Source organism: Ranitomeya imitator, chromosome 1, assembly GCF_032444005.1.
Source record: "Ranitomeya imitator isolate aRanImi1 chromosome 1, aRanImi1.pri, whole genome shotgun sequence".
Classification (NCBI taxonomy): domain Eukaryota; kingdom Metazoa; phylum Chordata; class Amphibia; order Anura; family Dendrobatidae; genus Ranitomeya; species Ranitomeya imitator.
The window spans coordinates 439,235,285-439,249,863 of record NC_091282.1 but is presented as its reverse complement, the minus strand read 5'-3'; the positions used below and the strand labels follow the sequence as shown (position 1 = coordinate 439,249,863).

The 14,579-nt window shown below is 46.4% G+C and overlaps 1 protein-coding gene across 1 annotated transcript in view; it reads right to left on the bottom strand.

Moving 5' to 3' along the window:
• Window positions 1-14,579, bottom strand: part of DMRT1 (doublesex and mab-3 related transcription factor 1) — a 354,547-nt gene that overhangs the window by 158,975 nt on the left and 180,993 nt on the right. The window contains exon 4 of the mRNA XM_069763937.1: window positions 6,502-6,667. Within this exon, the coding sequence (XP_069620038.1) occupies window positions 6,502-6,667 (166 nt within the window). The remainder of the gene's footprint in view (window positions 1-6,501; window positions 6,668-14,579) is intronic.

Here is a 14,579-nt window from a genome sequence, read left to right as displayed (position 1 = left end):
GTTCCCAGAGATGCTTAGCACTTGTTGGCCCTTTTCCCTTAACTCTGCAGTCCAGCTCACCCCAAACCATCTCGATTGGGTTCAGGTCTGGTGACTGTGGAGGCCAGGTCATCTGGCGTAGCACCCCATCATTCGCCTTCTTGGTCAAATAGCCCTTACACAGCTTGGAGGTGTGCTTGGGGTCATTGTCTTGTTGAAAAATAAATGATGGTCCAACTAAACGCAAACCGGATGGAATAGCATGCCGATGCAAGATGCTGTGGTAGCCATTTTGGTTCTGTATGCCTTCAATTTTGAATAAATCCCCAACAGTGTCACTAGCAAAGCACCCCAACACCTCCTCCTCCATGCTTCACGGTGGGAACAAGGCATGTAGAGTCCATCCGCTCACCTTTTCTGCGTCGCACAAAGACACGGTGGTTGGAACCAAAGATCTCAAATTTGGACTCATCAGACCAAAGCACAGATTTCCACTGGTCTAATGTCCATTGCTTGTGTTCTTTAGCCCAAACAAGTCTCTTCTGCTTGTTGCCTGTCCTTAGCAGTGGTTTCCTAGCAGCTATTTTAACATGAAGGCCTGCTGCACAAAGTCTCCTCTTAACAGTTGTTGTAAAGATGTGTCAGCTGCTAGAACTCTGTGTGGCATTGACCTGGTCTCTAATCTGAGCTGCTGTTAACCTTCGATTTCTGAGACTGGTGACTCAGATAAACTTATCCTCAGAAGCAGAGGTGACTTTTGGTCTTCTTTTCCTGGGGCGGTCCTCATGTGAGCCAGTTTCTTTGTAGTGCTTGATGGCTTTTGCAACTGCACTTGGGGACACTTTCAAAGTTTTCCCAATTTTTCGGACTGACTGACCTTTATTTCTTAAAGTAATGATGGCCACTCGTTTTTCTTTACTTAGCGGCTTTTTTCTTGCCATAATACAAATTCTAACAGTCTATTCAGTAGGACTATCAGCTGTGTATCCACCAGACTTCTGCACAACACAACTGATGGTCCCAACACCATTTATAAGACAAGAAATACCACTTATTAAGCCTGACAGGGCACATCTGTGAATTGAAAACCATTCCCGGCGACTACCTCTTGAAGCTCATCAAGAGAATGCCAAGAGTGTGCAAAGCAGTCATCAAAGCAAAAGGTGGCTACTTTGAAGAACCTAGAATTAAAGACATAATTTCAGTTGTTTCACACTTTTTTGTTAAAGGGCCACTGTCACCCCCCTCCAGCCGTTATAAGCTAAAAGAGCCACCTTGTGCAGCAGTAATGCTGCATTCTAACAAGGTGGCTCTTTTAGTTTTGTGTTCATGTATTACTAAAATAAAGCGCTTTGAAACTTTTCAAAAATACATATCTTTGTTCACGGAGGCGGGTCTGAAGCCTCCTCTGTGAAGCGCTCAACTGCCGTCACTCATCTCTTCTGGGACGATGGTCGCCGCCCCCTGCGCGCTGTTCTTCTTAAATCCAGCGCCTGCGCTGTGCGTGCCTGCCTGGGGCAGGCGCATTGAGAATTGGCAGTCATAGTTCAGATGCCGGTTCCTGACTGCGCCTGTGAGGGGCAGTGCGGCCACCCTGTTACTGAATCCCTGCCCCGCACTGTGTTATGCATTATGCACAGTGCGTGGCGGGGATTCCTGGGCAGATTCCTGCACAGATCGACGCTGGAAGGCGGGGAACCTGGGGGAGCGTCTGACAAGCGCAGTGCGCATGCCCAGGAATCCCAGCCCCGCAGGTGCCGGATTTAAGAAGAACAGCGCGCAGGGGGCGGCGACCATCACCCCAATAGAGATGAGTGACCGCAGTTGGGCGCTTCACAGAGGAGGCTTCAGACCCGCCTCCATGGACAAAGATAGGTATTTTTGAAAAATTGCAAAGCGCTTTATTTTAGTAATACATGAACACAAAACTAAAAGAGCCACCTTGTTAGAATGCAGCATTACTGCTGCACAAGGTGGCTCTTTTAGTTTATAACGGCTGGAGGGGGGTGACAGTGGCCCTTTAACCCCTCTGTGACCTTAGACGTACTATCCCGTCGAGGTGCCGTGGGCTTATCTGACCCTGGACGGGATAGTACGTCATAGCCGATCGGCCGCGCTCACGGGGGAAGCGCGGCCGAGTGTCAGCTGCTTATCGCAGCTGACATCCGGCACTATGTGCCAGGAGCGGTCACGGACCGCCCCCGGCACATTAACCCCTGGCACACCGCGATCAAACATGATCGCGATGTGCCGGCGGTGCAGGGAAGCATCGCGCAGGGAGGGGGCTCCCTGTGGGCTTCCCTGAGACCCCCGGAGCAACGCGATGTGATCCCCCCTGGGACAAAGTAAAAAAGTAAAAAAAAAAATTTCCAAATGTGTAAAAAAAAATAAAAAAAATATTCCAAAATAATGAAAAAAAAAATATATATTATTCCCATAAATACATTTCTTCATCTAAATAAAAAAAAAAAACCAATAAAAGTACACATATTTAGTATCGCCGCGTCCGTAACGACCCGACCTATAAAACTGTCCCACTAGTTAACCCCTTCAGTAAACACCGTAAGGAAAAAAAAAAAAAAACGAGGCAAAAAACAACGCTTTATTATAATACCGCCGAACAAAAAGTGGAATAACACGCGATCAAAAGGACAGATATAAATAACCATGGAACCGCTGAAAGCGTCATATTGTCCCGCAAAAAACGAGCCGCCATACAGCATCATCAGCAAAAAAATAAAAAAGTTATAGTCCTGAGAATAAAGCGATGCAAAAATAATTATTTTTTCTGTAAAATAGTTTTTATCGTATAAAAGCGCCAAACCATAAAAAAATGATATAAATGAGGTATCGCTGTAATCGTACTGACCCGAAGAATAAAACTGATTTATCAATTTTACCAAACGCGGAACGGTATAAACGCCTCCCCCAATAGAAATTCATGAATAGCTGGTTTTTGGTCATTCTTCCTCACAAAAATCGGAATAAAAAGCGATCAAAAAATGTCACGTGCCCGAAAATGTTTTCAGTAAAAACGTCAACTCGTCCCGCAAAAAACAAGACCTCACATGACTCTGTGGACCAAAATATGGAAAAATTATAGCTCTCAAAATGTGGTATTGCAAAAAATATTTTTTGCAATAAAAAGCGTCTTTCAGTGTGTGACGGCTGCCAATCATAAAAATCCGCTAAAAAACCCGCTATAAAAGTAAATCAAACCCCCCTTCATCACCCCCTTAGTTAGGGAAAAATAAAAAAAAATGTATTTATTTCCATTTTCCCATTAGGGCTAGGGTTAGGGCTAGAGCTAGGGTTAGGGCTAGGGTTAGGGCTAGGGCTAGGGTTAGGGCTAGGGTTAGGGCTAGGATTAGGGCTAGGGTTAGGGCTAGGATTAGGGCTAGGGTTAGGGTTAGGGCTAGGGTTGGGGCTACAGTTAGGGTTGGGGCTAAAGTTAGGATTAGGGTTTAGATTACATTTACAGTTGGGAATAGGGTTGGGATTAGGGTTAGGGGTGTGTCAGGGTTAGAGGTGTGGTTAGGGTTACCGTTGGAATTAGGGTTAGGGGTGTGTTTAGATTAGGGTTTCAGTTATAATTGGGGGGTTTCCACTGTTTCGGCACATCAGGGGCTCTCCAAACACGACATGGCGTCCGATCTCAATTCCAGCCAATTCTGCGTTGAAAAAGTAAAACAGTGCTCCTTCCCTTCCGAGCTCTCCCGTGTGCCCAAACAGGGGTTTACCCTCACATATGGGGTATCAGCGTACTCAGGACAAATTGGACAACAACTTTTGTGGACCAATTTCTCCTGTTATCCTTGGGAAAATACAAAACTGGGGGCTAAAAATAATTTTTGTGGGAAAACAAAAAGATTTTTTATTTTCACGGCTCTGCGTTATAAACTGTAGTGAAACACTTGGGGGTTCAAAGTTCTCACAACACATCTAGATAACTTCATTGAGGGGTCTAGTTTCCAATATGGTGTCACTTGTGGGGGGTTTCTACTGTTTAGGTACATTAGGGGCTCTGCAAACGCAATGTGACGCCTGCAGACCAATCCATCTAAGTCTGCATTCCAAATGATGCTCCTTCCCTTCCGAGCCCTCCCATGCGCCCAAACAGTGGTTCCCCCCCACATATTGGGTATCAGCGTACTCAGGACAAATTGGACAACAACATTTAGGGTCCAATTTCCAATTTCTCCTGCTAACCTTGGAAAAATACAAAACTGGGGGCTAAAATATAATTTTTGTGGAAAAAAAAATATTTTTTATTTGCACGGCTCTGCGTTATAAACTGTAGTGAAATACTTGGGGGTTCAAAGCTCTCACAACACATCAAGAGGAGTTCCTTAGGGGGTCTACTTTCCAAAATGGTGTCACTTGTGGGGGGTTTCTACTGTTTAGGTACATTAGGGGCTCTGCAAACGCAATGTGACGCCTGCAGACCATTCCATCTAAGTCTGCATTCCAAATGGCGCTCCTTCCCTTCCGAGCCCTCCCATGCGCCCAAACGGTGGTTCCCCCTTACATATGGGGTATCAGCGTACTCAGGACAAATTGGACAACAACTTTTGGGGTCCAATTTCTCCTGTTACCCTAGGGAAAATACAAAACTGGGGGCTAAAAAATAATTTTTGTGGGAAAAAAATTTTGTTTTATTTTTATGGCTCTGCATTATAAACTTCTGTGAAGCCCTTGGTGGGTCAAAGTGCTCACCACACATCCAGATAAGTTCCTTAGGGGGTCTACTTTCCAAAATGGTGTCACTTGTGGGGGGTTTCAATGTTTAGGCACATCAGTGGCTCTCCAAACGCAACATGGCGTCCCATCTCAATTCCTGTCAATTTTGCATTGAAAAGTCAAACGGCGCTCCTTCCCTTCCGAGCTCTCCCATGCGCCCAAACAGTGGTTTACTGCCACATATGGGGTATCAGCGTACTCAGGACAAATTGGACAACAAATTTTGGGGTCCATTTTCTCCTGTTACCCTTGGTAAAATAAAACAAATTGGAGCTGAAGTAAATTTTTTGTGTAAAAAAGTTAAATGTTCATTTTTATTTAAACATTCCAAAAATTCCTATTAAGCACATGAAGGGTTAATAAACTTCTTGAATGTGGTTTTGAGCACCTTGAGGGGTGCAGTTTTTAGAATGGTGTCACACTTGGGCATTTTCTATCATATAGACCCCTCAAAATGACTTCAAATGAGACGTGGTCCCTAAAAAAAAATGGTGTTGTAAAAATGAGAAATTGCTGGTCAACTTTTAACCCTTATAACTCCCTAACAAAAAAAAAATTTGGTTCCAAAATTATGCTGATGTAAAGGAGACATGTGGGAAATGTTACTTATTAAGTATTTTGTGTGACATATCTCTGTGATTTAATTGCATAAAAATTCAAAGTTTGAAAATTGCGAAATTTTCAAAATTTTCGCCAAATTTCCGTTTTTTTCACAAATAAACGCAGGTACTATCAAAGAAATTTTACCAATATCATGAAGTACAATATGTCACGAGAAAACAATGTCAGAATCACAAGGATCCGTTGAAGCGTTTCGGAGTTATAACCTCATAAAGGGATAGTGGTCAGAATTGTAAAAATTGGCCTGGTCATTGACGTGCAAACCACCCTTGGGGGTAAAGGGGTTAAGTATGTAATTCCACATGTGTTAATTCATAGTTTTGATGCCTTCAGTGAGAATGTACAATTTTCATAGTCATGAAATTACAGAAAAATCTTTAAATGAGATGGTGTGTCCAAATTTTTGGTCTGTACTGTGTGTGTGTGTGCGTGTGTGTGTGTGTGTGTGTGTGTGTGTGTGTGTGTGTGTGTGTGTGTGTGTATATATATATATATATATATATATTCCATGGCCATTAAAGGGATATTACTATATCATCAAGTTATCTCATATCCCACTAAAAAAAGTCACATACAGGTGCGGAGATGTAACAGTAACATTTGAAGGTAAAAAAAAACAAACACAAAAAAAAACATCCTTCAAAGTTGAAACTTTAAGTTTTGGGATTTTTTTTTTACATTTTTGTAATAGGAAAATGTGGTGATTTAAATGTTTATGTTTTTTTCTATTCAATTTTTTTTTAAACTATTTTTAATTTCTTTAATTCCCTACGGCATGTGATCACAGGCATAATATGCTGCAATACTTATGTTGACATTAAAACCATACCACAATCGTATAGGATGGCAGAAGGATCCCCATATGACCGCTTAGAGACAGTGGTTACCATCAACAGTGGCATCTAACAAGTGAAGAGTGTGCTATGTCAGTTACAGGTAGGTGTGTGCTATTAGGGAGCAGGCTGTTAAAGGGTGATTTTCTCAAAAGGGTGGTCTTTTAGAGAAGTTTTACAGTGAATGTTTATTAGCTAATGTAAAATAGTAAGAATTACCATATAAATTAACTGTACAAAGGATGTGGAAATCATTGCAGTGGCACTAGGAACAATACAAATACTGCATATGGCCAGTAAAATGTTTATGTAACACAACCAGACTTACCATTTGCTTTCACCTCAGGGAAGGATAGGTTTTCCTCAAAACTAAAGATGGGTTGGACACAAGCAGTTGTGGCCATAGTCTGCCCCATGAAGGGTGGGTAGTAAGAGTGCATCCTGTATTGGGAGCCAGTGTTGTGTCCTGGAATACGGTTATCATTGCTTTTCATCTACAAAAAGACAAAATACTAAGTTAATAGTTGGTAAGTAACAAACTGGTAATGCACAAAATCGCAAAGACAAAGCCTTAGGCTATGTGTGCACATTTGCTTGCAGAAATTTCTGCAAGGTTTCTGCATCTCTTGGCAGAAAAATGCAGCTGAAAATATGCACTTTTATGTGTTTTTGTAAATCCATACAGCTAAATATATATTAAAAAAAAATTGTGATGTAATTTCCTTGTTCAACCTCTTCAGCCAGATACCATCATTAATAAATAAAGACAGACACACACACACAGGCACCAGCCTATGTAGGAGCATTAAAGAAGTTATCCACTACTATAAAGTTTTTTTTTTTTTTCATAAATCTTGCTATTATGTGCCACTGAAAACATCTACTGTGTTTATTTTTGCAATATTAGCTGTTATCATGCTGTAGCAGCACATCTTCAGTGCTGGATTCAGCTCTCATGGGGTTAATCGACTACTTCCTTATTGTGACCTAATACTACAAGTTCCATGATGCTTTGCAATGCCACTAAGCCCGAATCTAGCACACCCCCTCCAAAAACACACCCAAACCCCTCCCTCCTCTCTCTTCAAAAAGATTTGTGGTGTCATTTCTGTCCAACTCCTCTTTTACATTTGTCCAACCCACACTCCATTACACAGAGAGATAGATAGATAGATAGATAGATAATAGATAGAGAGATAGATAGATATGGGATAGATAGATAGATAGATAGATATTAGATAGAGAGAGAGAGAGAGATAGATATGAGATAGATAGATAGATGTGGGATAGATAGATAGATAGATAGATAGATGTGGGATAGATAGATATGGGATAGATAGATAATAGACAGACAGATGATAGATAGATAGATAGACACAGACAGATAATAGATAGATAGATATGGGATAGAGAGATAATAGATAGATAGATAGATATGGGATAGAGAGATAATAGATAGATAGACACAGACAGATAATAGATAGATAGATATGGGATAGAGAGATGATAGATAGATAGATAGACACAGACAGATAATAGATAGATAGATATGGGATAGAGAGATAATAGATAGATAGATAGATATGAGATAGATAGACACAGACAGATGGATAGAATTAGATAGATATGGGATAGATGGATACATACAGATATATCTATATATCTATTTCCATAGATATGTCCATATCCATGTTTCTAAACCCCTTCACCCCTGGAGCTTTTTTCGTTTATCGCTCCCCTTCTTTCCAGAGCCATAATGTTTCCGTCAATATGGCCATGTGGGGGCTTATCTTTTGCGGGACAAGTTCTACTTTTGAACGACACCATTGGTTTCACCATGTTGTGTAACAGGAAATGTGAAAAAAATTCAAAGTGCGATGAAATTGCAAAAAAAGTGCAATCCCACACTTGTTTTTTGCTTGCCTTTTTGCTAGGCTCACTAAATGCTAAGGCTGTGTGCACACGTTGCGGATTTGATTGCAGATCCGCAGCGTTTTTTGCCGCACAGAATTGCAGCAAATCCGCATTGTAGTGCACAACCAATGTAAGTCTATGGGAGCCGCAGACTTGTTGTGCACATGCTGCGGAAAAGGCCGCACCGAAACGCAGCTTTTTTTTTTTCTCCGCAGCATGTCACTTCTTTTGTGCCGAACTGCAGCGTTTCTGCACCCTTAGGCCGGGATCACACACAGCGAGATACGGCCGTGTCTCACAGGTTAAAACCAAGCTCTGGCACCGGCACTCCGGAGCGGAGCGTGCAGCCGCACAGCAATACATGGAGCCGCACGCGCCGCTCCGGAGTGCCGGTGCCAGAGCTTGTATTTAACCAGCAAGACTCGGCCGTATCTCGCTGTAGTGTGACTCCGGCCTCAAACTTTCATTGAGATGTAGAAAATATCTGCAGTTTTGCTGCGGATGTGGGTCCAAGAAACGCTGCAGTTCAGGAGGAGGGAAGTGTGTGGGTGGTGACCAGGGCCGAACTGGCCATCGGGCACTTCTGGCAAATGCCAGAAGGGCCGGTGCCAGTAGTGGGCCGCTGCACTCTTTCCCCCCTACTCCCGCCAGTGCCGCCGCCGCATTCAACTATACCGGCGTCCATGACGCCGGTATAGTTCAATGCAATGATGGAGGAGAGAGCGTCCGCTGACGCTCCCTCTCCCATCATTCCCCGCTCTGCCTCTGACACTGCGGGTGCGCGATGACGTCATATCATCACAGACCTGCAGTGTCCCGGGCAGACTGCAGACGCCGAGACAGGAGCAGCGCGGGCAAGAGGAAAGGTGAGGAGAGTGTGGAGCCATTATCGGGGGGATGAGATGTGGGTTGTGCTGTATATACCACTGTGTGGGCTGGGCTGTGTATGTACCACTGTGTGGGCTGTGTATATACCACTGTGTGGGCTGTGCTGTGTATATACCACTGTGTGGGCTGTGCTGTGTATATACCACTGTGTGGGCTGTGCTGTGTATATACCACTGTGTGGGCTGTGTGTTGTGTATACTACTACGCGGGCTGTGCTGTATATACTACTACGCGGGCTGTGCTGTATTTACTACTACGCGGGCTGTGCTGTATATACTACGACCCGGACTGTGCTGTATACTACTACACGGGCTGTGCAGTATACTACTACACGGGCTGTGCTGTAAACTACTATTCGGGCTGTGCTGTATATACTACGACCCGCGCTGTGCTGTATACTACTACATGGGCTGTGCTATATACTATGCAAGTTGTGCTATATTATATGCGGGCTTTGATATATACTATGGGAGGTATATTATATTCTATGGGGGAGGCCGTGTTATATACTACTAGCTATTGAACCCGTTCTACGCCCAGGTGGCGAGCATTTATATTGGTATATGGTCTCCATCCTGTCATGTGCTGCTCCATCCTGCGCCCCCATCCTGTCATGTGCTGCTCAAATCCTGCACCCCTGTTCTGTCATGTGCTGCTGCCATCCTGCAGCCCCATTCTGACATGTGCTGCTCCCATCCTGCGCCACCGTTCTGTAATTTGCTGCTCCCATGCATATGGCCGGTACACTGCTCCATTATGGTTCATGGCCCCCATAACATGCTCCATAGTATATGCCCCATACACTGCTCCATAAATGTTGATGGCCCCCATAAGATGCTTCATAGTATTATATGCCCCGTATGCTGCTGCGATATATATATATATATATATATATATAAAAAAAAAAAAAATAACATACTCACCTATCGTCGCTGGGCACCGAGTGCTGGGGGGCCTGAGCAGGCGGGGACACCGGCGCGCTGTGGGGGTCAGGTGCCGGTATTGCCGCTAGCTCAGGCCCCCGACACTTGCTATATTCACCTGTCCCCTGTTCCAGCGCTGCACGCCACTTCTTCCGGTCCTCTGGCTGTGACTGTTCAGTCAGAGGGCAGCGCGCATTAAGCGCGTCATCGCGCCCTCTGAACTGTGAAAATCACAGGCAGAGGACCCGGGAGACAGAGCCGCACGCAGCGCTGGAACGGGGGACAGGTGAATATAGCTTATACTTACCCTCCTGGCGCGTCCCTGCCTCTCCGTTGGAGATCGTGGTGTGCGTTCAGTGTTTACGCATACCTCGATCTCCTGGGAGCGTCACTCTGTGGGGTCCAGACTGCGCCGGCGCTTGCGCAGTCTATAAAGGCTTCGGACAGAGTGACGCTCCCAGTGTTATATTATAGATGTGGCTGTGTTATATACTACTGCGGGGGTATATTCTATTCTATGGGGGAGGCTGTCTTATATACTATGTGGGGTATATTATATTCTATGGGGGAGGCTGTCTTATATACTATATGCGAGCACATTTGCAGGATCCTTTTTTTTTTTTGCCGGATCCGTTTTTTCTCAGAGTTGTATTAGCGCCTGATGGCCACACGTTTCATCCGTTTTTTGCTAGATCCGTCGCTGTGCATTTTTTCGACGTACCGAAAAACCGTTTCTCTGTATGTGTTTTCCGTCCGGCGGAAACAGCTTTTTTGACGTATCCTGCCAAAAACGGATGAAACGTGTGGCCATCAGGTGTAATCCGGCGCTAATACAACTCTATGAGAAAAAACGGATCTGGCGTAAAAAAAAGGATTCGGCGAAAATAAACGGATCCGGTGGAAAAAACAGATCTGGTGGAAAAAAAAAAACATCCGGCGGAAAAAAAACATCACGGTGGAAAAAAATGGATCCTGCAAATGTGCTCGCAGGATGCGTTTCACCCATAGACTTGTATTAGCGACAGATGGCCACAAGTCGCGTCCGTCGTGCTACGGATCAGTCGTGTTTTGGAATACCGTCGGCACGAAAAAACGTTCAAGTGAACGTTTTTTTGGCCGTTGCGGCAGAAACTCCGCCCCCTCCTCCCCGCACTTCAGAATGGGCAGCAGATGCGTTGAAAAACTGCATCCGCTGCCCACTTCGTACACAAATTTCACAACGTGCGTCGGTACGTCGGCCCGACGCATAGCGACGGACCTGTACCGACGCAAGAGTGAAAGAGGCCTTAATGAGCGTTGAATTTTTTAAAAATAAAGAAAAAAACGGCGTGGGCTCCCGTGCAATTCTCTGCGCCAGAGGGGGAAAGCCGACGGCCGGGGGCCAATATTTGTAGCCTGCTATGAATATCAGCCCGCAGCTGTCTGCGTAGCCTTTACTGGCTATTAAAATAGGAGGACCCCCCCAAAAAAATGATGTGGGGTCCCCCTATATTTTATAGCCAGAAAGGCTACGCAGACAGCTGCGGGCTTATATTCATAGCCTAGAGAGGGGCCATGGATATTGCCCCCCCCCCGGCTACAAATACCAGTCCGCAGCCATCCCAGAAATGGCGCATCTGTAAGATGCGCCAATTCCGGCACTTAGCCCCTCTCTTCCCACTCCCGAGTAGCGGTGGGATATGGGGTAATAAGGGGTTAATGTCACCTTGCTATTGTAAGGTGACATGAAGCCGGGTTAATAACGGAGAGGCGTCAATAAGACGCCTATCCATTACTAATCCAATAGTAAGAAAGGGTTAATAAAACACACACATTTGGAAAAAAATATTTTAATATTCTTCATTTAACCATACTTACCATACTTCTGCGCCTGCAAAAAAAAGTAAAATAATAAACCGTATACTACCTGTCCGACGCAGTCCAATTAATAACGAGTGTCCCACGACGATCTCCCCTATAGAACAGTGACATCGGGTGATGTCACTGCTCTATAGGACCCTCAGTGACACACTGACAGGAGACAATGGCTCCTGCAGTGCATCACTGAGGTTACTCTAGTTCACTGGTCTCACTTTATGGCAATTGCTGCGTGGGAAAATGTCTCACCCAGCAATGCCAATAGTGAGACTAGGGACTATTTTCTCACAGGGGCGTAGGAATACCTTGTGAGGAATACATGATGGAAGGATACCTTCCATCATTGTGTTCCTGGAGCCCCTGGAGAGTGGTCGCATCAACTGATGCTCCTGCTCTCCACGGGAGATCGTCGTGGGACACTCGTTTTAATTGGATTTCTGCGGACAGGGAGTATATTGTTTGTTTATTATTTTAATATTTTTTACAGGTGACAATGGCTTCGGGGAACAAAGTGACAAGTGATGGTGAGTATGTACTCTATGTTATATGTACTGTATGTCTGTAGTATGTATGTACTGTATGTCGCATGTCGTCGCATGGTGCATGTCGTTGCATGGTGCATGTCGCATGCCGGCGCATGGTGCATGTAGCATGGTGCATGTCGTCGCATGGTGCATGTCATCGCATGGTGCATGTAGCATGTCGTCGCATGGTACATGTCACATGCCGTCGCATGGCGCATGTTGTTGCATGGTGCATGTCGTCGCATGGTGCATGTCGCATGCCGCTGCATGGTGCATGTTGCACGCCTCTGCATGGTGCATGTCACATGCCGCTGCATGTCGTCGCATGGTGCATGCCAGCGCATGGTGCATGTAGCATGTCGCCGCATGGTGCATGTCACCGCATGGTGCATGTCGCATGCCGTCGCATGGTGCATGACGCATGTCGTCGCATGGTACATGTCGCATGCCGTCGCATGGTGCATGTCGCTGCATGGTGCATGTCGCTGCATGGTGCATGTCGTCGCATGGTGCATGTCGTCGCATGCCGCTGCATGGTGCATGTCGTCGCATGCCGCTGCATGGTGCATGTCGCTGCATGGTGCATGTCGCATGCCGTCGCATGGTGCATGGCGCATGTCGTCGCATGGTACATGTCGCATGCCGTCGCATGGTGCATGTCGCTGCATGGTGCATGTCGCTGCATGGTGCATGTCGTCGCATGGTGCATGTCGTCGCATGGTGCATGTCGTCGCATGGTGCATGTCGTCGCATGGTGCATGTCGCATGCCGCTGCATGGTGCATGTTGCATGCCGTCGCATGGTGCATGTCGCTGCATGGTGCATGTCGCTGCATGGTGCATGTCGTCGCATGGTGCATGTCGTCGCATGGTACATGTCGCATGCCGTCACATGGTGCATGCAGCATGTCGTCGCATGGTGCATGTAGCATGGTGCATGTAGCATGGTGCATGTCATCGCATGGTGCATGTCGTCGCATGTTACATGGTGTGTGTTGTATGTATGTACTGAGTGTTTTTTTTTTTTTCATTCAACACATTAGCCGGATGATGGGACTACAACTGTCCCATCATTGGCTAATGTGCCAGTCACTGTCAGTGTAGCAGGCAGAGCCCGATGGGACTTGTAGTCCCATCGGACGATGCCTGCACACACATACATACACATATATATACATACACACACACACACACACACCAACAACCCCCCACAGGAGACCCCCGGCGCCGAGCGGCACAGGAGACCCCCGGCGCCGAGCGGCACAGGAGACCCCCGGCGCCGAGCGGCACAGGAGACCCCCGGCGCCGAGCGGCACAGGAGACCCCCGGCGCCGAGCGGCACAGGAGACCCCCGGCGCCGAGCGGCACAGGAGACCCCCGGCGCCGAGCGGCACAGGAGACCCCCGGCGCCGAGCGGCACAGGAGACCGCCGGCACCGAGCGGCACATGCCGGCACCCAGACCCCAGCGTCAGGCATCCACGCACTCCCCCCAGCAGAGCCAGAACAGCCCTGCCCGCCCCCAGCACAGCCCTGTCCTCAGATCCCAGCGTGAGCAGTGAGCACACATAGCCCCGCCCGCCCCCAGCACAGCCCTGCAGGCAGCCCCGCCCCCAGCCCAGTCACTTTTGCTGAGTGACTGCAGACTGTGGGGGCTGGTCACGCCTGCTGCTGACGTCACGTCAATTTTCAGAGCCTGGAAATTGACGTGACGTCGGCGGAAATGAGCGGCGGCTGCAGTCTGGGGGTCATGTGACCCGTACCCAGCTGCAGCCATAGCGCCGCTCACAGGCAAAAACGACAACGCAAGGTATTTACACAATGCAATAGGGGCCCTGGGGGGATACATTGGGGGGTTACATGAAAATAGTGGACAACCCCTTTAACATAATTAACCTGCTGTAACAAAACAGCAACTGTCAGGAATCTGCGTGAAATGCAATATCTGTTTATTTTTTTAAAACTTTTTTAAAAAAATTGCGTAGGCTCCCGCATAATTTACAAAACCAGCAGAGGGAAAGCCGATGGCTGAAGTTAATATTCTGGGAAGGAGCCAATAGCCATAAAGGTTCCCAGGCTATTAATATCAGCTCACAGTTGTTTGTTTAGCCTTTACTGGCTAGTTTACAGGGGAACCCCAGAAACAAATTGACGTGGGGTCCCCCTATAAAATCGAACCAGCAAAGGCTTGGCAGACAGCTGCGGGCTGATGTTAATAACCTAGGAAGGGGCACTTAGCCTCGCTCTTCCCATTTGCCCTGTAGTGGTGGCAAGCAGGGTTCATATTTGTGGGGTTGATGTCA